General features: G+C 42.6%; 1 protein-coding gene across 6 annotated transcripts in view; it reads left to right on the top strand.

The window, feature by feature from the left end:
* Positions 1–12,404: 12,404 nt before the first annotated feature.
* The window catches only part of GIT1 (GIT ArfGAP 1), a 130,591-nt gene continuing 118,251 nt past the window's right edge, over positions 12,405–24,744 (top strand). For all 6 annotated transcript variants that reach the window (XM_075854312.1, XM_075854314.1, XM_075854313.1 and 3 more), the window contains exon 1: positions 12,405–12,720. In XM_075854312.1, coding sequence (XP_075710427.1) covers positions 12,669–12,720 — 52 coding nt within the window. In that variant the 5' untranslated portion in view covers positions 12,405–12,668. The remainder of the gene's footprint in view (positions 12,721–24,744) is intronic.

The following is a 24,744-nucleotide window of genomic DNA, read 5'->3' as shown; positions in this document are numbered from 1 at the left end:
GAGGTTGTACGAATTTGTAATACAGTACCCATAGAAGTCTATGGGGCCCTACCGAAACTCCGTATGAATCTGATAGAAAAAAAATAGTTATTTGAAAGTCTATAGTAAAATATGAGATTGTCTACATATGTAGCATTTTGGTTTGTGGTGTTTTAGTGGAGTGTTTGGGATCAGTGGTGTTTTTAGCAAATCGCAGAATGCTCTAGGTATGGCATTAATTCAGGAGTTATTCTCCATAAATAAATAAAAACCTGTGCGAAGGAGACCTTTGGCTTCAGCAGACTTCTTATATCTTTCATGATTACCTAGGGAACATTACTACAATTGTTTCCAAGAAAAGGCTGGAAACATCAGGAAACAATGAAACTTGTATGTAGCCAGAGACAGACAGCTAGAATGTGTACTTACCTATTCTCTTTCAATTCCTTTGCTGCTTTAGTACTCTAATCCGCTGCAAATCCGCCAGTGGATTTTGGTGCAAATCTGTGGCAAATGTGCAGCAAAGTTTGCATTTGTAAAATGTGGTAAATTTCACCCATCTAACAGAAACGAACAGACACGGCGTAAACACTGGGGATTTTCGGCAACAGATTAATTGCAAAAAATCTGCACCGTTTTACAGTAGCAGCAGTGTAGGTGAGACTTCAACAAATCTTGTCCTCAAACTGCGGAAAAATGCTGCCAAAAAAACCGCACATAAATTGACTTGCAGTGCGGTATCTTCAACCGCAGCATGTCCATTAATGCTGCATATTCGCAGCTCTTCCGTTGCGGGTTTTCCCTTGAATTCAATGTCACACACTCCTCTGTACAACGTCCACTTGGTCTAAAGTAAAAACACGCTTGGGCATTAATAAAGTAATTAGCATAAAGCTAAAATCGCTCCTAACGTGGTAAAAATAGATTGTTTTTCGAAATAAGAAGCACTGCTGTCACCTACATTATAGCGCCCATCTCCCTATGTAGGAGATAGGGCACTTATAATGTGGTGACAGAGCCTCTTTAAACCTGCAACAAAGCAGTGTGTGTTGCGATATTTGCGGCAGAATCACAGCAATGCCGCCGCAAAAAACGCGAGCAAGAAAAAATAAAAATAAAGTTATACTTACCCAGAGTTTGCTGCTTCTTCTCCGGCCTCCCTGGATGACGTTGCAGGCCATGTGACCACTGCAGCCACACAGGCTGCAGCGTCACATGTCCTGCAACATCATCCCAGGAGGCCGGACTGCGTGCTGAGAAGAGGGAGGGTGTAAGTATGAACGTTTTTTTTTTTATTCTGACGACTCTTCGCAACGGAAATTCCGCCGTAAAAACGCAGCACAAAGTGGTGCGATTTTCCGGACGGCATGCCCTGCAGTGTTCAGGGCAGATACGCTGCGCAGCTTGACGCTGTGTATCCGGCCTGAATACGCTGTGTGTGTTTCTACCCTTAAAGGGATAAAATCCGCTAAGAAATTCTGCAGCAAAAATTGACATGCTGCAGATTTTTAAATTCACACGGCTAGTCTATTTCTTCGCATAATAATTCTGCAGCAGGTGAATGAGATTTGTTTCTGGCTAGTATGATGCATTCAGAATGCCTTCAGACCCTTTACATTTTTTAACATTTTGTTATGTTGAGGCCATGTGCTTAAAAAAAAAAAAATTCAAACTGAAATATTGCATTTACATATTGTCACGATCCTTGGCGAACATAGACCTCTACGGGGTCCTACTCTACCTCTGTAAGCCTCCAAGTTAATAACGCTCTATTTTAATTACTTCTAAGGGAGAATATCTACATAATACGGCGCCATATGGAGCATCTTGCGGAGGCACACAGTGCTCTACTGGTCCATAATACTGGGCTGCAGGGACTCCATATTCCTCCGTACTGCCTCTGTGCACACAGCATGAGGCCGTAAAATGAATATCTAGAGGGCATGAGTTGTTACGGCTTGTTCTGATTATATAGCTTGTTACCTGAGGTCTGGTTTGAAGAATTTTGGAGGAGGGGTAGGGGGCTTTTGGAAAAGTTACACACTATAATATATAGTAAACCTAAGGATGCAATAGTAGAGGTCCACTAACTGGTAACATGGAGAAATGATTATTGTGAAGTGATAAATGATTTCTTTGTTCTGGGCTTGGTTTAGAAGTCTGTGCCAATGATGTCTATAGCAAATAGGCTAATATGTACACACCAGGCCAGTGAAGGTTTCAGAATGTCCTTTTCATGTTGCGTTTCCTCTTGATACCGTCACCCTCACACAAAGAACTATAAATAGGAGGTCAGAATGCATTATAAATAGCTGACAATGTGCGCTCGCTCTCTGCCATTTAACTCCCACAGGTATTCCTAGTCAGAATATAATCATTTTTTTTAACTTTTTACAAGGCCCCATGCACACGACCGTATTTTTCATCCGTAATTACGGACCCATTCATTTCTATGGGCTACGGACACCTTTCCGTATTTTACCGGATGGATGTCCGTGACGTAGAAATGATAGAACATGTCCTTTTTTTGTCCGTAATTACGGCACCAACGCCCCATAAAAGTCTATGGACGCTTCCATAATTTTGGATGTGCACCTGCAGCTATCCGTAATTACGGAAGCATTGCTATGCGACGCCAGGGTATTACCCTAGCTTCCTCCCTGTTTGTGGATCTGTAAATACGGATGCACTATGGACCGTATTTACGAACACCCTTCCATGTATGTGAATGATTTACAGATGACTACGGATCCGTATTTACGGACAGTTTTTCCGCTCATCATTTAAGCAGCATGTGGATTAGATTTGTTCAAATCTCATCCACTCTGCTGCTACTCTATTATGCTGCGGATTTTCCGCAACAAAATCTGTTGTGGAGAATCCGCAGTATTTACGATACGTGGGAAATTATCCGAACAGGACAGATTTTTATCACCTGGATGTAAAACAATGACTGTTCCTATTGAATGACTGCAAGCAGAGATCTTGAAAAAACGTGAGGAATTTATTCAGAAAGTATATTTTAAAATTCTAAAACTGGATTTTCTTGGCAACACCTGGAATATGAGTCCTAAACATAGGAAAACGCCCCCTCCTATTCATTCTTGTTTAGGTCAACTCAAGTGACAACCTCTACAGGTGGCACGAAATAGCAGTTGTTACTTCATAGCCCCCCAGGCTGTCTCAGAGGGAGACTTACACTGTATTTAAAGGGAAAATACTATTAAAAAACAGCGTTTTCCTGAGTAATTATTCACATTACCTATTGAAATAACTCTTAGGCTGGGTTCACACGACCTATTTTCAGACATAAACGAGGCGTATTATGCCTCGTTTTACGTCTGAAAATAGGGCTGCAATACGTCGGCAAACATCTGCCCATTCATTTGAATGGGTTTGCCGACGTACAGTGCAGACGACCTGTAATTTAGGGTATGTTCACACGATGAGAGGCATTTACGTGTGAAAAGACAGACTGTTAACAGCTGCCTCGTTTCACACGTAAATGCTCCTCCTCGCATTTTGCGAGCCGTCTGAGACTCTCGTAAATCTTGAGCTGTGCTTCATTGAGTTCAATGAAGAACAGCTCAAATTACGTGGCAAAGAAGTGTCCTGCACTTCTTCGCCGAGGCAGTCCATTTACGCGGGACAGCTGTCAAACGACGACGCGTAAATTACAGGTCGTCTGCACAGCACGTCGGCAAACCCATTCAAATGAATGGGCAGATGTTTGCCGACGTATTGTAGACCTATTTTCAGACGTAAAACGAGGCATAATACGCCTCGTTTACGTCTGAAAATAGGTCGTGTGAACCCAGCCTTAGTCTCGCACTTTGCTAAATATGTATGGGCCAATGTTTGCGTATCAATGCAAGCCACGACCCGCGGGTAAAACATTCAGATCTCCATGCTCTTGTAGGGATCCATGTCTCTCTCAGCAGTACGCTGGCAATACTTCAATGCCAGAAAGAGGGCGAGATTACTTCTGCTGCCCAGTGCTGAAGTCCAGATATCTCTTTCTTTTTTTGGATTCTTTCTTTGGTAACAAAGCACAATTTTCACCTTCTTGCAGTATAAATTGAGTAGTTTGGAAGAAAGTCTAGGTGGTACCTTTAACAATCTTCAATGGTGAAAATACTCACCTAACTCAATTATTGTTTCAAGAATCCTGTGCTCCTTCTAACCAGCGCAAAGATCGATGCCAGTTATGTGCCCACATTCCTAAACGACCTGACTATTAACTTTGTTTCTTTTTTCATCTCCTTCTATATTTGAGGCAATTATAGTCATTAGAAATAGAATGACTTGGCAGTACATGACGGAAATGTGTATTGTGGTAATAACCCTGATGACCCCCAGCAAACGTAAATGGTAAAAGTTCATCCAATGAATAGCTTAGTAGATAAGAAAGCGCAGACTTGCCATTAAAAATCAGTTCTCTACTGCAGATTAATGTCTTGCCATTCATTCATAACATATACACTTGTCTTGTGTATTTAGGTGTATATAAATAACCATAGATAAATATGTAAAATACTTGAAATATGCGTAATATGAAAATATGACGAGAAACAGAGAAAATCCAAGTTCTCCTATGCAAAAATATTATACTCTACTTTCTAGTTGTAATTTTCTTTTATAATCTTGGACTTGGCCCTAATTTAAAGGAGGTATTCCCAAACTCACACATTTATGGCATATTCACAGGATATGCCATAAATGTGTGATAGACGCAGGCACCGGAGCTGGGATCAGCAACTATGTGGATTCACAGTCCCACCTGGTGAGGTTGCCACCTGGCGGAGAATGAGTGGAGAGGTGGTCGTGCATGTGTGTGGCTCTCTCCATTCAGTTCTATCGGACTCACGGAAACAGTCGAAATCGTTTGCTCGATTGTATCTGGATTCCTATAGAACTGAACTGAGAGAGGCACACACATTTGGTTCACGGCCACCTCTCCATTCATTCTTCGCCTGGATGCGGTGACTGCCTGACCAAGCGGGACAGAGGTGTCAGGGGACCCTCATTCTCCACATAGGTGTGGGTCCTAGAGGGGGGACTCGAACTTAGCACACATTTATCGTATTCCCGTGGATATGCCATAAATGTGCAAGTTGGAAATACCCCTTTAGGAGCATAGTTCAAGGTGTTTGATACAACCAGCAGGACCATTACAGCATGCACAGTGGTTATCACTTGACTTTCCCAGTTTGCTGAATGGTAAATCTCTGTAGGTATGAGGTGATACATCTCTCTCTTGTATGGCTGAATTATTACAGTCTGAATAGCCAGACCGTACGCCAGTATGTAACGTCAGCGCACGCTGTTAGCACCTACTGAGCTATTTTGCAAATCTTCACAACTATGAGAAAAGGTGTTGGGGGAGGGGTGGCTTGAAAAATATGACGTTGTTTGTATGCCATTATTTTCAATGCAAGAAAAAACTGTTGTACTTGCATTCTTAACAATTCTTCCTTGACTATTCGGTCTGGTCAAGTTGGGTGACAAGTCCCTGTAGTAACTGTAATGGTGGCCATATCAACAGTCCTTTCGAGAGAAAAAATATCTAACAAATACTGTATATGAATTGTTATATATTTTTACCAACTTGGCCGCTGAGAACAGTTATTTACTTACAATTTCTTTTTATCTGAGATGAAAAAAAAAAATTGCAGAACAATTTAAAACTCCCTCCAAGCTCAGTCATAGTTGAATCTTACCTCTCTAGCGCCACCTGCTGCAGTTCCATGGTCACTGCTTGCATTCCCAAGAAGCATGACATCATCTTTTTTCAAGTCACACCTCCAATTTGCATGTGTCATTGTGAGCTCCCTCTTCTACAGACACTGCCTTTTCTTCCTGTGTTTTCACACTTGCTATTTGGTGAGCATGCGTGGGTTTTCTCATGTCTGATCCACAGGATTAAAATAGCTTCACCTCATCACATAACTGCAGCTTAGGTGTAAGGTTCAGCCTGAGCTTCAAGGAATAAGCAGAAATGGCTTCCAGAAAATATAAACAGATAATGTTATGTATGATGACCTATACATGAATAGCAGATGTCGTCGCAGACACATAAATCTATATATATCCAGCTATATATGGCAAGCTCGTTTTTATGCGCATGGTTGCTTCTATGCATGGCGTTTTTTAGATTCCAGCTTTCATTTTTTTTTTTAGGGCAGGTTTAAAATAGTGATCAGAATGGTTGCTCTGGGTAACACTGACACTTTTTAATAGTACAGTTTGCGAGAGGTTTATTGGTCCTTATGGTGGTTCAGGAGTCCCATAAATGGACTTGTAAGATCTTTAAAAATGATAGATTTAGATTAATATTTTTTAATAATGTATTCTAGAGGTGTCCTTGTACAAACATTTGTGGTGAGGTTTATGGTCAACATGGCTGGCTGCAATCAAACCTGGTTGCTCTTCGTCATTGGAATTATTGATTCACTACGTTTGGACCCCCCCCCCCCCACCACTATTGGCCAGTGCCGCTACCGAGTGGATCTCGTTCTGGGAGACCCAGCTCATCCATATATTACATAGACGACTATTCATTTGAATGGCCGCTTTGCAATACTACATTTACCCTGCAGTGGCCGCCTCTTCCCCCAGTGATTACAGCTGATCGCTTGGGGTTTCTCAAGCTGGGCCCGCTATAATTCTAAGAGGGGTAGTCCTCATGAGACAACGCCCTAAAATTGATTAACTGATTGCTGCATCGAATTTCTATCTCTGGATCTTGTAAATCAAGGAAGACTTTGTCAATAGTCACAAGAATCTCTTCAGTGGCCAGTGAAAATGTAATGTAGACATGGAGATACCTAACTTTATAAGTAGTGCATGGAGACTAATGCACCAACCTCCACTGCATGAACTATAATTCATTCCTGGCCCAGAGCAGACACCTTTTCCTGCAGGGCCGCCCGCAGGCCCAGATTGCCTGATTGTGTAACTAAATGGACAATTACTTTTTATTACATGGGTGTTGAATAACTTGCAACAATTTGGATAAGTGTAACAATAATTAAAATAACTGTGTTATACAATTTACATATTCACTAATATCTGATAATCCTGGAAGGAATTAAAGGGAGATTCCCATTTTAGTCATTTATGGCGTATTCACAGGATTGATGCGGGTCCTACCTCTATGGAAGCAAATCGAGCTCGGCTGTTTCTGTCATACTGATTCTCTGCCTGGATGCGGGATATGGTTGGGGAACCCCCGTTCGGGAGATAGGTACAGGACCCAGAGGTGAAACCCGTATTTATCAGACATAAATGGCACAACCCGTGGATATGCCAAAAATGTCTAAGATGGGAATATCTCCTTTAAGTACTTTCTCAGAGAACTGTATGACTGAGGAAGAACACCAATACACTACAAAAGCAAATAACTCTTACCCATTCCATAGGTCAAACGTCTGTACTGCAAAAGAGAATAAGAACTAAATTATTAAAAATTAACAGACACACCCTAAAGGGTTACAATAGCCGTGTATCTTGTATAGCTGGAGTTGGCTCTCTTACTCAAGAACGTTTCTAGATATTGTTGTGTGGAGTAGTTAATGTTCTTTCTGGGGCGCACGTTTTAATATATGTCAACAACATTGCAAACTATTCTTTAAATACAACAGTTTCATCAAACATTTTATATGACATAGAGACATATCAAAAGTTTGGATTGGTGGATGTCCGGCTGCTGAAACGAAGGTGCAGGACGCTCAGCTGAGCGCTTTGTTCCTACGGCTGTGATCAGCGCTCCTCGTCAGGCTGAAGACGGCTCACATTGATGTTCTATGAGAGCCGTCTTCAGTTGACAAGGAGCGCCGATCACAGCCGGAGATAAAGGGCGTTCAGCTGAGCGTCCTGCACATTCGTTTCAGCAATCGTGCAGGTCTCAGCACCCGGACCCCCACCGATCCAACGTTTTGATATGTCTCTATGACATTAAACGTTTGATGAAAGTGTAGTTACTCTTTACGTTTTTTGACGCTCCAAAACAGTGTGGACATCTGAACTTGGCCAGCATCAGGACAGTATTTTTGCATTTGGGAATTTATTATTACGAGGTTGGAAACACACATAATTTTATAATATAGCATTATAATTCAACTTTACTGGATCAAATGGGTGCAGCCGAAACCATTGAAAGACTGCGCCCAGACACTTATTCCCCCACCACTAAACATTACAGTCCGTCATATATCCAGATGGTGAATCCAGAAAATGCATGTCCACTGCTCCAGAGTCCGATGACGTGAGCTTTACCCCATGCTAGCTGATGCTTGGCACTGCACATGGTCCTTCTAATGCCTGTCTGATGCTGCCAGGCTGTGGGGTCCCTGTATGACCACCCTTTGTATCGTATCGGAAGAACACAGTTGTTTGCTTGTAACCTTAGTGATAGTATAAAAACCTACTATACAGAATTACTAAAGGAAATGGTGATTTTATCTTTTTTGTTTTATGGTCGCTGAAGTCTTACCGGTTGTGGTGGTAACATAAGTACTAGTTATGGTATATGGGGCATTCAACAGCACAAAGTAAGAAGGTAATAAAACTTTGTAACTAAAGGAAGTATTGCGTGTCAACATGGATTAAAAAGCATGGGTGAGTCTTACACATAACTATTGGATGAAACATTCATGAAAGTTTTAATCACAGTAATTATGACTTCCCAAGATAGTTTTCACAGTTTATGTAATGATACTATCGTCAGGTACAAACAGATCTGAAAATGTGGTAACACAAGACAGTGAAGGCATTTTATTAACGTATAGTAGGGGGTATAGAAGGAGGCCAGAATACCAGCGAATTGAGTACAGGCAAAACAGCTGATCGGCAGAGGTGCCGAGAATCGGACCCCCGCCGAAAAAATATTGATGGCCTATCCTGAGCATAGGCCTTCAATTCTCTCTCTCTGGAAAACCACTTTTAATATGCCAGTGTGGTTGGCAATACAGATTCAAAGATTGTGTACCAGACCACCTTGATCTATATTGAGATCTGATAATTATAAATTATTTTAGAGTATCATAAAAAAAAAATACTTAGAATCCTCCATGCTTTACACTGCGACTCCGTATGTTTAGATTGGGTGCTATGTATAAGCAAAAAGTTACCAGGTAGATGGTGAATGTTCCCTTACAGCAAGGAAATATTTTTTTTTAAACTACAAGCAACTAACGACCAGCGAGAAAAAGAAAAGTATCAGTTATTTGCCACACATATAACGATCTTTATTTGGAAGCTTTATAATTCTAACTTCTCCTCAATCCCTTCCCACTTCTGAAAAAAAGTAAAAAACTTGATGACAGTCAATTTGATAAAACACACCAATAGATATTTTTCTCAGAACTGTGGCTGCTACGGAGATAGGGATCCGGACCTCCTAAGTCACAGGAGAACATAGTACAACATTAGAGAATATCTTCCGAAGGGTCCATTCACATGTTGCTGTTGAGATACGGTTAGAAGTACATTGAAAACCCTCATCCGAAAAACACATCTAATTGCGGAAAACTCATGTGGTATTCAGATGTGTTTTTCGGTGCGGTTCTAAATGCACCTCAACTGCAACGTGTAAATGGACCCTAGAGTAAAACACCTGTAAATACAAGTCCCGCTGTTTCTTAGTCATATTAGACCACAAGCAGTATTGCTGCCATTATAGCCCTGAATACAAAGCTCAACTAGAGACAGGAAGTCACGTCCTAAGCAAAAGTCAAGCGTCTATTAAGTTTGCGCTCACATGTGGCGTAGATGCATTGTATTTCCGCTGCGGAAAACGTTACAATGTATGTCTATGGGAAAAAATATTCCGCAATGGAGGAACTGGAGAAATTTGTCTGCGTCGCAGAATATTTGTCCCATAGGCCTACATTGTAGTTACCGGAGCATGTTTTTATGCGGCGTAAATACAGTGCAAGCACGCTACGTTTAAGCACACCCTTAGTCCTTATTTAGACGAACGTGGGGAAACTCGGACATGAAAAACTGCAGTTTTTCACGTCCACGTTGCCCCCTTGCCAATCCCATTTTCACGGATCCCCGTAGACTTGAGTCTATGGAGGGATCCATGAAAACTGAAGAAAATAGGACATGCTCTATTTTTTAACGGACCCTTCACACGGACTAAGCCCTTAAAATTATGTTTAATCCTGAGTAGGAACTTCATTGCATGTCCCTACAAAAGTCAAGTTGCGAGCATAGGCCTCATTTATCAAAACTGTCTGACAGAAAATATTGGCCTTGTTGCCCATAGAAACCATAAACTGTGCAATATTCATTTTTTCCCAGAGCAGTTTGTCGCTATTGGCAACAAGGCCAGTTTTTCAGACAGTTTTGATAAATGAGGACCATAGAGCTCTCAGGGTCATATTGACCTGCAGAGGGGTAAATTCAAGCTCCTGGGCCCCAATGCAAAATTTATAACAGGGACCCCTCTTACCATATATTTATTTAAAATACTTGTGTCTTCTTATGCGGCTGAGGGGCTTTTGGGCCCCCTCACGCTCCAGGCCCCGGATGCGACTGCTACCTCTACAACCCCTATATCTACGCCCCTGCCGACCTGTATACAACACAAATAATATACAGCAGTATTTTGCATCAGTATTTGGAAGCCAAGAACCAGGAGCGGAACCTACACAGAGAAAAGTATAAGGAAAAGATTTTTTCCTCTCCTGGTTTTGGTTTACAAATAGTGAAGCAAAATACCGACCAAAATACTGCCATGTTCTCACGACAGAATTTTCACATGATCAAACTGATCTCATCGTTTTCAATGGGAAATTTCTGTTGCCGGATTTGAAGTTCACGTCAATAAGTGACATGTCACACATTAATGTAGAAAACGTGGCGGATTTTCACACACAGATTAGCTCCATTCAATGCGGATCAGCAGTGCATAAATGGAAATCCGTGTCAAAAATCAGAGTCTGGATTTCTAACGCGGATTTCCCTTTGCCACCCAAATTCGTGGTGTGAACATGGCCTTAGCGTGTAATCAGTAACATCGAATAAAAATGTAAAACAAAACCTAAACACGGTCAGAACCTATGGTTATGCTAAAAATAGTCTTGTAGAGTCACATTAACATTTATTATTATGTCTATGGCCAGTTAAACGTTGGTCGCCATATTTCTGGCAAATATGAATGCTATGATCAGTTCTTTGAAGTGATGAAACCATGGATGGACATATCTCCTACTGCTAGTCTTCTACGTGTATATGTATCGGTGACATGGAGATCAGCAGCACAACACTGCTTGACTCCTACATTTATATATGTGACATGGAGATCAGCGGGGCAGCACTGGTAGTTTCCTACATGTATCAGTGACATGGAGATCAGCAGTACAGCACTGCTAGTCTCTTACATGTATCGGTGACATGGAGATTAGCGCACAGCACTGCTAGTCTTCTACATGTATTTGTAACAGTGACGTGGAGATCAGCGGCACAGCATTGCTAGTCTCCTACATGTATCAGTGACGTGGAGATCAGCGTCGCAGCACTGCTAGACTCTTACATGTATCAGTGACATGGAGATCACCGGCGCAGCCCTGCTAGTCTCCTACATGTATCAGTAACATGGAGATCAGCGGCGGAGCACTGCTGGTCTTCTACATGTATATATATCAGTGAAATGGAGGTAAGTGGAGCAGCACTACTAGTCTTCTACATGTATATGCATCGTGACATGGAGATCAGCGGCACAGCATTGCTAGTCTCCTACATGTATCAGTGACATGGAGATCAGCGTCGCAGCACTGCTAGTCTCTTACATGTATCAGTGACATGGAGATCAGCGGCGCACCCCTGCTAGTCTCCTAGATGTATCAGTAAGATGGAGATCAGCAGCGGAGCACTGCTGGTCTTCTACATCTATATATATCAGTGAAATGGAGATAAGTGCAGCAGCACTACTAGTCTTCTACATGTATATGCATCGTGACAGGGAGATCAGCGTTGCAGAACTGCTAGTCTCCTACATGTATCAGTGACATGGAGATCAGCGGCAGTGCACTGCTAGTCTCCTACATGTATCAGTGACATGGAGATCAGCGGCGCAGCACTGCTGGTCTCCTACATGTATCAGTGACATGGAGATCAGCGGCGCAGCACTGCTATTCTCACACATGTATCAGTGACATGGAGATCAGCGGCAGTGCACTGCTAGTCTCCTACACGTATAAGTGACATGGAGATCAGCGGCGCAGCACAGCTGGTCTCCTACATGTATCAGTGACAGGGAGGCGCCGGGCACCAGTGTTTACTACCAGTGTACAGCACTGCCCGTCTCCTTGTGCTCCGTCCTCTTCCTCCTGCTCCTCCTCCTCCTCCTCTTGCTCTCTCCCATTTCCTTTTCCCATCCCCTGGGGGTGAAGCTTGGGATATGGCCCCTCCTGTTGGATGGGCAGGGCTTCTATCAGTTTCCTGCAGCCGATACACTCAGCCCAGGGTGAGCTGCAGAGATAGAGACAGGGGACATCATAGCCCCTGATATATTATAATAATCATCATCGGCAGGATAATAATAGTGCAGCAGGCTGCGGGGAGGTGCCCTCCTCTCCCCGGTGCCCGCCGTACAGCAGCATCTCCCCGGCTTTCTCAGGACTGGTGCAGCACAGGACAGCACCCTGGCTCAGAAGGTGATCCCCTCCTCTCCTCTGAGGATGTCTCGGAAGGTGCAGAGGGGCGAGGTGTGTGCAGACTGCAGTGCCCCAGGTAAGACAACCCATGCCAGGCAGCTGGCCTCCTCTCCTGCGCCCCCATGCCCTACTTCTGTTGGGCCTCACATCAGGGGCATGTCATAGGCCTTTAGTGCATTATTCTGCACGTATAGTCCTTGCTGGTGTCTTGTGCATGTAAGAACAAATCCTATATCCGCCTGGTGATAAACTTCTGCAGAGATAACCTTCCACCAGTGGTGCCACTCTTCACCCCCCAGCAGTGAGTGTACTATCCGCCATAGATGTAACCTGTCTAATCCGACCAATGAACCAACGTAACCGCAATCATGACCACTATGGCTCCAAGGCGATCGCATGCAAAATTGTTGGGAAACTGATGACTGGTCTACAAGACTTGCCAGGTGTCAAACTTCTGCTGTGAGTGACATCTCCACCTGTGGGGCTGCAGTGAAGTGGCCATAGGTGACATGACCAATAACCCTCATAATGACAATCGTTAGTGATGAAACGATCACATACGATACACTGAAATCTATAGGAGCGTTTATCAGATACAATAGACTTGATCATTAATCTTAGTGAGCTCTATATGAAAATTCACTATGAAGTGCATTGAAGATACAGATGTAGCAGAGCTGAATTAGTATTTTGGGGCTGTTTGCTTGCGAACTTTTATATTTCACGGGGTTAAACACCAAACTCAGGGTAAGGCCATACGCATCGGCCGAGGTACATCCAAAAACTGTGACCGCATGCAGATTCACTGCGTATGAAAGTGCGTTTTTTGCAGGTAAGACCTCTGACGCTTGCAAAAAAAAGCATTGCAAAACTGTGCCAATTCTTTTCCTCTAAAGTTTCTTATCTCCATTTGTTGTACAGGTGAATGTCATTTTTGTTGTTACCTGTTATCAGTCATTTCAGGCTGGGTAAAGATGTACGGTTGTGTTTTTTTTTTCATTTGGATGACTGAAAGGAGTCCAGAAATATGTCCGCCCTCCTAATCACTACTTTATCTAACTTCTCCAGTTCTGAGAAACTTCATTGCATATAACTGAGATATTCACACCACAATTGATATTGGTGCACTTTTATAACGGCTGACTTTGTTCAGTGGCGCTTTACGGTAATGCAGTAAGTTTACCGGCCGTTCTATGGAAAACTAGATAACGCATGATGAGTTGAGGAGAAACTCCTCTCTGCTGCATCAGACAGACTCAGCTCTGCTATGGTTATACTGTTGGTGGATTTTCAGTAGTGGCTCCATTACGTATCAAATCCTTTACCACTGAGAAACACAATGTGGGGCTGAGGTATACAATGTCCGTCTTGGGAAAGATCAGTTTTTAAAAATGGCGGATATACTTGCCTCATGCGCATAAAAGTAGTTGAGTGATTATTTTTTTTATGTAGTTTTGACACTCGTGACAAAAGCTTCTTAAATATGTCGGCCGTTTTGAGTCGTGTTCATGAAACATTTTGTCGGAATTCTACAACAACGGTAAATGTTCCTGTGCAACATATTCCACACGCTCCTGAGACGTTTTCTGCGCACAACTGAGAAGTCCAGAAGACAAATTCTACACAAGACCCCTGTGGGTTTTGTTTTTAGGGCCGGTTTCTCTGTTATCTGTGAAGAATGAAGTCACTGCTGGCACATTGTTGGCTTGATGTGTCTGTCAGATGCTGGGTATAATGTGCATACATATGGCGTCATGTCTATCTGCCTCCAGGGAGTGCATGGATTTCTCTCCTATCCCTAGTGTATGTCATATCATGTCTGTATCGCTGCATGTTTAGCTCTTTGTTCTCTATCTGGTTGACTTTATAAAGAATCCCAGGTATAACAATAACTGTGTGTACATTTGTGTTTGCTTTGTTGTCACCTTTCCTTCCTATACTCCATGCAGGCAGCAGAAATGCTCACATTGTGGAGGTCATTGAACACTGTGGGAAGCAGAAGACTGGCACACAGTGACCGCATGTGCCCCTGACATCCACTCTCTCTTCTAGCGCGTTCACTGTGCGCACACCCATCTGCTCTTCATAGGGGCCAATGACCTCTACGACTGAAGCATTTCAGGCCCAGTTGATGCCCTCAGGGGCTGGTAGCGGCAGCAATCCTTATTGCACGTGAAATGGAAGCATACGCATTCATTTACGCTTTCATAAGAACTAACCTGTCTATTAAACCTTAATCTGGCCATACACCTTCTATATCTGACCCCTTAGGGTATGTTCACACGGCAAACAAAAGACGTCTGTAAAATACGGAGCTGTTTTCAAGGGAAAACAGCCTCTGATTTTCAGCCGTTTTTAAAGCATCAAGCGTTTTTTATATGGCCGTTTTTAAAGCTGTTTTTTTTGAGACAATGAAAAGCGCCTCCAAAAACGGCTCAAGAAGTGAAATGCACTTTTTTACAGGACTTTTTTACGTGCTGGTTTTACAAACGGCGCGTAGAAAACACCCCATGGGGACGATTTTACTATTGAAATCAATAGGCCGATATTTGGAGGCATGCAGCCCCCAGGCCGTGTTTCGGGGCTTTTACGACCCCAAAAAAAGTCTGAAAATACGGCTCGATCTTTTTCTCACCCGATATGCCTTTGGGGGGAGTCGGTAGGCTCCAATATGTATTCGATGATTGAAGGATCTTGCTGACGTTATTCTAATGTGTTTGGCCACCTTAATTTTAAGGCTCCCATGAAGTACCATAGACCATAATAAGAAAATTAACATTTCATTCCAATTCCTTCGACAACAAAGATCGCTTGTTAAAACTTAGTAACCCTATTTAATTGACAAAGAAGACCACATCGGGGGAATACCTGTGTACATTGTTGTGTGTGAACTCAGTCTTAGAATCCCTTCACATCATGTTTGGAGCCTTTCATCGGATACCTCCGAAAGAGGGCTGCAACGTATTCCGCTGTAGAGGCATACAATAGGTTATGTCGCTATACAGCCCCTCCACCTCTCGTAGCACAAAATAGGGACTCCAGCCGTAGGAAGCGGCTGACGTCACTGTCTATATATGAGAAGTGACGTCAGAGGCTTTCCCAGGGCCAGAGTTCCCAAGACAGAGGCCAGACACACTGAACGTTCCCCGGTGAAGGATGGAGCTGCAGGGACAGGTCTTCCTCTATTCATCTGCTACTTGAAGGCTGGGGCGGCCAGGGGTATGCTCCTGCTGAATTTGGCTGCTTTCACTCTGCCCTGAGGAAGCTGCTGATGTGACTGTATTTATATGGGCAGTGATGCCGGGAAGAACATCAAGATTCAGAAAGGGAAAGCTCTTGGAATGCCGATCCAGGGTCTGCTATGAAGCCCTCTCTGAATCGGGAAGTTTCTGACATAACTGTCCAAATATGGAGAGTGACATCACTGGAGCTTCCTGACGCATACATTAAATGTATGCCTGTAACGTTAAGCATACATCACCCATAGGCTCCCATGTTAAAAAAAAAAAAAATGTATATCACGCGGTATATGCTACATTATTCCTATACTTTAAAAAAAAAAAAAAAGGTACTTTATACTGAAGTTATACCAATCTGACAGAGGCCAGGACGTCACTCTTTTGACCTCCGTCAGGCTAATGGAGCTCTCTGGACATCTAGACATCGTGTTCTAAATTGTCTGTATTTCCGTTTTATGTTAAAGGTTTAACATTTTTTTTGCACTATTGTGTAATGTGGGAGAAATACAGATGATTACAAATGAAACTAATATGCACGTGTGAACTATGCAAACACTCACTTCTATGACTGTTAGGCCCTGTTCACACTGAGTTTTTTGGCGCGGAAACCGCTACGCAAAACTCGTCAAAAGACGTCCGCAAATGCCTCCCATTGATTTCAATGGGAGGCGGAGGCGGTTTTTTACTGCAAGCGGAAAAACCGCCTCGCGGTAAAAAGAAGCGACATGACCTATCTTGAGGCGGTTGCCGCCTCTAAAACTCCATTTTGATCAGTGGGTGACGGAAAAAAAACGCCTCGACGAGTGTTTTGATATGTTTTTGTCAAACCACTGCAAAAAATGCCTGGAGCAGATTTTGCAGGAGGAATTTTCACGATACAGCGTGGCTCAGCGAGCTCGGCTGTGTCCGAAAAACCCATTCTGCTCTGCATTGATGCTCCTCCTGGATGCGACGACCAGCGTACGTCTCACCAGTCGGGTCGGGGCTCCCTTGTTCAAAAGTTAGATGCAGGCCCCACCTCTGGGTCCCACACCTATCAGATATTTATGGCATACCCTTAAATGTCTGTTATGACACAACCTCTCTAAATAGCTCTTGACCGAACGATTGTTCACCCCCGCCCCCCCCATAAACATGTGTGCTTGGCTAAATTATAACATTTCGGTTCCCTGAAATTTACTGTTGGGTGATGGTCAGGCTGCACCCACGTGTATTAGAGCTGTGGGCAGTAGGGGTATCTGCGTCTCTGTATTATGGAGCTGTAGGGACCCCATGTGCCGCAGTATACCAGGGTCCTTCTCTCGTAATATCAATGCTTCTAGTGGAGAATAGAGCCGTAATACGACCTCTGTTGGAGCATGCCACAGCGGCTGACGGGTACAGTAGATGGGAGCAGGTGATCTATTATCCGATATGGTTGGGGACGCGGTTCCCTGATAAGTTTGACTGTTGTCAGACGTTGTGCGCTATTATGTTATCTAGATCTGAAAATTAACCAATGATTCTGTTCTTTGGAAGGCGTCTCAAGTATCTCTAGGATACAACCATAAGCAGTCATGATGAAGAATTGTGGGTATAAGGGTAACATTCGTTTCTCCGCAGGTTGTTACATAAGACTTATTAACACACAATGCAGCAATTATTTGTGCTTCTCGGTATGATACAATGGTCTCACTCAGGTCAGGGCTCGCTCTGGCGTTTCTTTGTAGCACTGAAACGTTCTGGGAAAGCTGGGACAACAAGTCATTGTCACTGCACTGCATTGCTAATTTGGCTGGGAACACTATACCAGGAAAGCTGGCACATGTAGCTGGTTACAGTCTGTGCCAGTTAATCCAATCCCGTTCATTAGTGATGACCTCGCAGTACGGAAGGGATTATGCCACTATCCTATATTTGTATGCGTTCCTTCTTACATTGCGGAGTATGCTTTTGTCAATTTGTGCAGAATCCATTAATTTTCCAATACTGTGCCCTATACATTGGACATTTTTGTCAAAAATAAAGTGTATGTTCCCGGTTGAGCACTATTTTACAGGTTATATATAAAGAATTGTCAGAAAAAATTACTTCTCTTGTACTGATGCCGAGTCACAGTCTGGGTTCTAGTCCAGAGCTGCATTAATAACTCTGCAGGTTTCCAAGCTGAACTCTCCTAGCGGGTCTAGTCTCCGCACAAAGTTTTGGTCTGAGGGGGGATTTTGGGAAGGTTCTTCTTGACACCTGGCACTGTGATATAGGAGAATAGCTCTCGCTGCATTATAGGTTCTCCACTAAGCTGTGAGTGGTGTGTTGGTTGACGGCTTTTCATAATAACCAGCAGAAATGTGAGTTGAGCTCTGGAATTTGATAGACTGCAATTCGGGATCCGTACAAGATAAGTAATGTGCCTATTTACCAAGTTACTCAGCCTTTCATAGAGATACACTATGAGGTTCAGTTTACACTAATGTCATGGTACCGTTCCGTCAGGTTTCTGTTGCTCCTGACTGGTGGAATTAATGGGATCCATCTGAATCTGTTGAAAAATGGATCTTTCACACTATATGGCCAAAAGTATTTGGACACCTGACCATCACACCTATATGAGCTTGTTGGACATCCCATTCCCAAACCACGGGTGTTAATATGGAGTTGAGCCCCTTTTGTAGCTATAACCGCTTCCACTCTTCTGGGAAGGCTTTCCACAAGATTTTGGACGGTCTCTTGGAATTTGTGCCCATTCAGCAAAAAGAACATTATCCCTCCCCCAAATTTTACTGTAGGCACTATGTATTCTGGTAGGTAGCGTTCTCCTGGCTTCTGCCTAACCCAGGTTCATCCATCAGACTGAACGATAGTGAATTCATAATTTCAAAGAACATGTTTCCACTTCTCCAACGCCCAGCGTTGCTTTACACCACTCCAGCCGACGCTTGGTACTGCACATGGTGATCTTAGGCTTGTGTTCAGCTGCTCAACCATGGAAACCCATTTTGTGTTGCTCTTGACGCACAGTTCTTGTGCTGATGTCACTCCCAGAGGCAGCTTATAACTCTTTAGTGAGATATGCAACACAGGATAGGCCATTTTTACGTGCCTCAGCACTCGGCGGCCCCGCTTGGTCAGTTATGTGGTCTACCGCATCATGGTGGACTCCTCGACGCTTACACTTCACAACAATAGCACTTCCTACGATCCGACGTTCAACCCCTTAAGAATGCAGCTATTTTGGGCCTTGCAGACACGGTTGTTTTTTTCCCCCACGAGATCTATACAATTTTTTTATTTTTGATCAACGTACCCGTACGGGGGCTTATTTTTTGCAGGATGGGCTATAGTCTTTTTTTTTTTTTTCTTTTTTTTTTAATGGAACCATTTTGGGATATAAATAATCTATAGAATTTTTTTTTATAAATAATCGTAGAGTGGAAAGCAAAATAACGAACAGCCATTCTGTCATTGTTTTTTTGGGTTTTGTTTTTACGGCATTCGCTGTGCTGTATAAATGACATGTTAACTTTACGCTGTGGATTAGTATTATGATTATGGCTATACCAAATTGATATTGTTTTTTTTATGTTCTACTACTTTTGTACAATAAAAATGCTTTAAAAAATACATTAGTTATGGTATTGCCCATCCTGAAAGCCATAACTGTTTTATTTTTCTATCGATGGAGCTTCATAAGGGCTTGTTTTTCCGGGAATTGCTATTTTCATTAATACAATTCTGGGGTACATAGAACTTATTGATTAACATTTTTTATTCCTTTTTTGGAAGTGGATATGTTAAATCACTTAGGTGCTACAGTCACTATTGACCATCTGAGGGGTGAAAAGTTCTCTCGGATCCCTAGTATTGCAGTAGAGTGTCAAGTGTAATATACAGCTGACACGCTCTGCGGATAGGGCGGCTCAGCTTCTGTGTCCGCACCATCCCCGCACCATAGATTTATGGTGTTTGGCGCTTACTACATAGCTCCGTAAATATATGGCGGATGTCGCCAAGGCGTTAAAGTCACTGATCTCTTCAGTGTGACCAAAACTACTAACACTACTACTGAAAACCCTGAACTCGATAAATAGGGTGGATGTCCACCTACTTTTGGCCATATAGTGTATCTGTCATGGATCCCGTAAAAGCAGAATCCATGACGCTAGTTTGAAGAGAGGCTAATCTGGTGCCCAGAAGTGAAATATATGCTTTAAAAGTGTTCAATACTTGCTCGGTAAGTCTCTACAGAGTGCATGTGGTGCTCCAACATCTTGTTACCTTTATAAATAAAGCTCCACGTTTTGCGCCCTGATGGCCACAGACCATTTTGTGGACAAATTCGCACAGGCCACAAATTGAGTTAAAAGAAAAAGATCTAGTGCGGTCACATTTTACTGTTGTCATTGGCATCACTAGGAGGGCTGTTACATTTTATGGCGACTTGCTGAGGGCGATTTATAAATGCAATTACTCCGGTTTTCTGGGATAATTTTATTGAAAAATTGGATTCCGTATGAGCATGAAGCTCCTGTCATTTTTCCAATACCTATCACAATTTTAGTTTGTATTACTTTCACTTGCACTAAATTTGATAAATTGGTGAATATGTCTCTGTCTATCAAGGTCATTTTGTATGTGAGGCAGTTTTAATGCACGAGGAGCTGTATGTTTTTCAGCATCTTCATCTTTTTCTTCACGCACCGGATGGTTTTTGTGGCTGGCGTTCTCCATTGAGGGAACATGTTCTGATTTTCATTTTTCTGTAGGAAAGTTTAAGGAACCTGTGTAAAAGATTTTTTTCATCCTAGAATATGCTATAACTTTCTGATTGATTGGGGGTTCGATCCTGAGAATAACGGGGGACCCGCATCGATCCTGAGGATTAAGGGACTAGAGCAATGGTTTACGGCATGTTCACACAGGCATTTTCAGGCGGGTTTTGGAGTATAAAACAAAATACCCTCTGAAATACGCCTTTGAAGGGGAAATACACTGTGTTGTTCATATGACACTGCTAAAGTGAAATACGCTTTGTAAAAATTAAGCGACGTGTCACTTCTTGAAGTGTTTTACAAGCTAATTTTCTATTCGAACTTCAAAAAAACCATTCAAGATACGCTTCAAAAACAATTTCAAATCCCTTTTAAAATCTGCTCTAGAAACACCTGGATTCAGAGACTGCATTCTCTTGAAATCAGCCTTGTATTTTTCAGCCTGAACATATGCTGTGTGAACACAGCCTTAGAGCTGCGGACCCCTCTCAATTTTTCCTTTTACATCAAGTAGCCAGGGGCGCTTGTATTGTGTTGCTACGCCACATTTAGTGGCCATGGGTAAATGAATGTTTGAATGACGTGGTTTATAGCACTATTAGAAGACGATGCGTGAATGTTTCCTTATACTATACAGTAGGTATAAAGCATAATTAAATAATAATACAATTGCTGTACAATGGATGGATGTAGTAAAAATCACCCACGAATGAAGGCAAGACAAGCTGATAATAGAGCTCGCTCACCCGTGGCCTATTTTTTATTGGTTCGAAAACTCAATTCACATGTAGCAGAATAATCTTTTCAGATTTGAGATTTTCATGTTGGGATTTTAAGATCTCAATTCTATAGGAAAATTGTTGCTGCAGAGTTTATCTACCGTGAGCGGTGAAATCTACGATAAGTCCGGTGTTGGCTTTATCTGTAATGTGTGAACCCAGCCTAAAGGCCCATTTACGCTGCCCAATTATCAGGACCTGTGCAAATGCTCGTTCATCTGCTGATCGTATCGTTTTAAATACTGAAACTCTTATAGTTGTCGGAAGCTGCCGACATGGTAATGTATGGGGAGGAGGGATCGGCGTAACAAGCGCTCGTCCCCTTGTGAAAGGAGCAAACGAGCGTCGATCAACGAGCTGTCTCGTCGATCGGCGTTTGTTTACACGCCCCTCGTCGGGTCGTGTAATGCCAGCTTGATGCTTTTCCACTGTCTATTATTCATTTTATTATTATTTTGTAAGTGTGTTTGCTTTATTGTTTTAATCCTAATGGGATATGCATTATTGACATAAAGAATAATGGTAGTAAAGTACTATTTCTGGTTTACAATTTAGAAAAGACCAAGGTCAACTGACGACCACAAACACTCAGCACTTTCCAGGAAAACTAAAAGGATCAAAGAGGTCTTAGTCTGTGAGAAAAAAATGTTTTCATGGTTTAGGAAATGCATATTCATTGACCATGAGGTGGATATGCTCCGGGTCTGATGCCCTGGGCTGCAGCGGCATTATTATGGTATTTGTAGTGCGAATCTTTCGTCTTCTCTCATTCACAATTGAATATGTCCAAGTTCTGGATGGCTGTCTGTACATAGATGAGCTATAGCTTCCCACTTACAGCCGCATCCTGTTCTATAGCTGCAGTGCGGACTCAGCAGCCTTTAGGGGGATGGGAGATCTCATTTTTTTTCCACTCTCTTTTTATAGTTTCCTATTTTTATGTCTGTTCTATTTCTCCTTCTGGAGCTCATGTCTAGGTGAATGTATAGATACTGGAGTCCATGTCTCAGCAGTAGTTTGTAGGAGTAGATTTCAAGGGTGTCATGACGGGTATGGCATTTATCATTGCCTTTTACCGGCTCGTGTGACCCCTCTTGAGCCGAACAGCAAAATACGTACAGCCGCCCAGACCTAAAGAACCCTCTAATATACAATGCTTATATTTAGCAAAAATGTATGCAGTGTTTTATATTTTATTTTTTTATATTACATGTTCTTTGATGGAAAATCTGTGTGGACCTTTCTGATTGTGATGTAGCTTTAAAAAAAAAAATATTTTCAGACCAGGCGATATTGACATTTTACTAGGAAATCAAATAAGATTCTAATTTATCTTTATTATTAATGATTCCCTCTTTATTACTCTATCCCCCTGGCTGGCTGAGGCCGCATGTAAACTTTGCAGCTGTGGCTTAGCCAGTGCATGCCCCCCATTATACGAAGCAGAGCCCCATACAGTGGCTACATGATCTGTTTCGGCCTTGTAGCCTTATATGGATCTCTGCTTCGTACAGGGAGTGGGGGGGGGGCATTGTGGGGGGGGGGGGCACAGTGTCTAGTAAAATGGACGCTTATGACCAAATCAAAAAAGTAAATAATCCTAGACACCCCCTTCAAAGAGAACTGGTCACTCTGACAGATTGAATAAAATAAAAAGAAGCAGCAATGAAATGCCCTATTATAACTATAATAATTGTATCCACTAAACAACCCCCCCCACCCCCCCACCAAAGAAAGCACTTCCTGGTTGGGTCACATGGTACCTTTCAGTGGTGTTGACTGACTGAGAGTGATCATGTGACACATCAGGTGACTGAACCAGGAAGTGCTTTCATTTCCATCCCCTTGTTTGGCACTTTGGGGATCTGTTTAGTTTAGTTCACTAGTACAAGGGTATAAGACCGGATTTACACGAGCGTGTGCGTTTTGCGCGCGCAAAAGTTCCATAAAAGCTCCGTGTGTCAGCAGCATATGATGCGTGGCTGCGTGATTTTCGCGCAGCCGCCATCATTATGACACTCTGTTTTTATGTTTGTAAACAGAAAAGCACGTGGTGCTTTTCGGTTTTCATTCATAGTTTTGAAAAACGGGCAAATATAGGACATGTCGTGAGTTTTACGCAGCAGACACACGCTGGGTGAAAATCACTGACAGTCTGAACGGCCCCATTGACTAACATAAGTCCGTGCGTGAAAATCACGCTCGTAGCACGGACGTATTATACGTTCGTCTGAATAAGCCCTAAGGGTCAGTTCACACGTAGCGTAAAAACTGCAGATTTTCCACAACGGATTTTGTTGCCGAAAATATGCAGCATAATACAGTAGCAGCAAAGTGGATGAGATTTGAATAAATCTCATCCACACGCTGCGTAAATGCTGAGCAGCTAAAACGCTCAGAAATTGACTCCGCGGTGCAGTATTTTAATCCGCAGCATGTCAATTGTATTTGTAAACGCTACTTATTTGTTGCGGGATTTCCCCATTGAATTCAATGGGGAGGTAAAGTCTGCAACAAATAGCAGATGTTGCGTTTTTTGCGGTGGAATCGTGCAAAAAATGCGACTCAGAAAAAAACCCCATATACCTACTGTAGAGAGCTTATAATAAATCTTGTACTTCCCATCGCTGTGTTTCTTCATTCAGGCCGGCCTCCTGGGATGACGTTTCATCCTGTGTGACAGCTGCAGCGGTCACATCCGATGAAACGTCATCCCAGGGCTGCAGAGCGTCAGGACGTTGGGGGGACGTGTCACCATGGTAAGTATCCTTTTTTCTTTTCCGCAGGTGACACTCCAGCCGGTACACTGCACCACTATTTGGATACAGCGTATACACTGTGATCTTTTTCGCAGCATATCCGCCCTGTCTGAACATACCCTGACTCTTGTAATTGCGTATGGATTATTATAAGGTCTGTCGTAGTGGTTCATAGATGAGAAATAGGAAGTATGTGCACTTTCATACATGGAGGTGCTATTAGTAATCATATTTGTACTGCTGGGATGATATTTCAATGATTTTCTTTTTTCCTCTTTCAATTCTAACTCTGCGCTGTTTTCACATTTTCACACAAATGAGCAGGTCCGCCCCGCCCATAATATTAGCACGCTCATCTCTTGTATTAACCCCTTTTTGACCAGGCCTGAAAAGGCCTTAATGACCAGCAACATTTTGTCGTATTTGCCTTTCACCATCGATAACTTTTTTTTTTTTTTTTAAATTCATTGACGTGGCTGTTTTTTTTAGCCCGTTCACGTTTCACGCTACATAACTTGTTAAATGAATTCTTCCGGTTATTCATCATGTAGATACCTAATATGTGTAGTTTTATT

This window comes from Rhinoderma darwinii, chromosome 2, assembly GCF_050947455.1.
Source record: "Rhinoderma darwinii isolate aRhiDar2 chromosome 2, aRhiDar2.hap1, whole genome shotgun sequence".
Classification (NCBI taxonomy): Eukaryota; Metazoa; Chordata; class Amphibia; order Anura; family Rhinodermatidae; genus Rhinoderma; species Rhinoderma darwinii.
The sequence above is the reverse complement of the archived record's forward strand: the minus strand, read 5'-3'. Positions and strand labels throughout refer to the sequence as shown.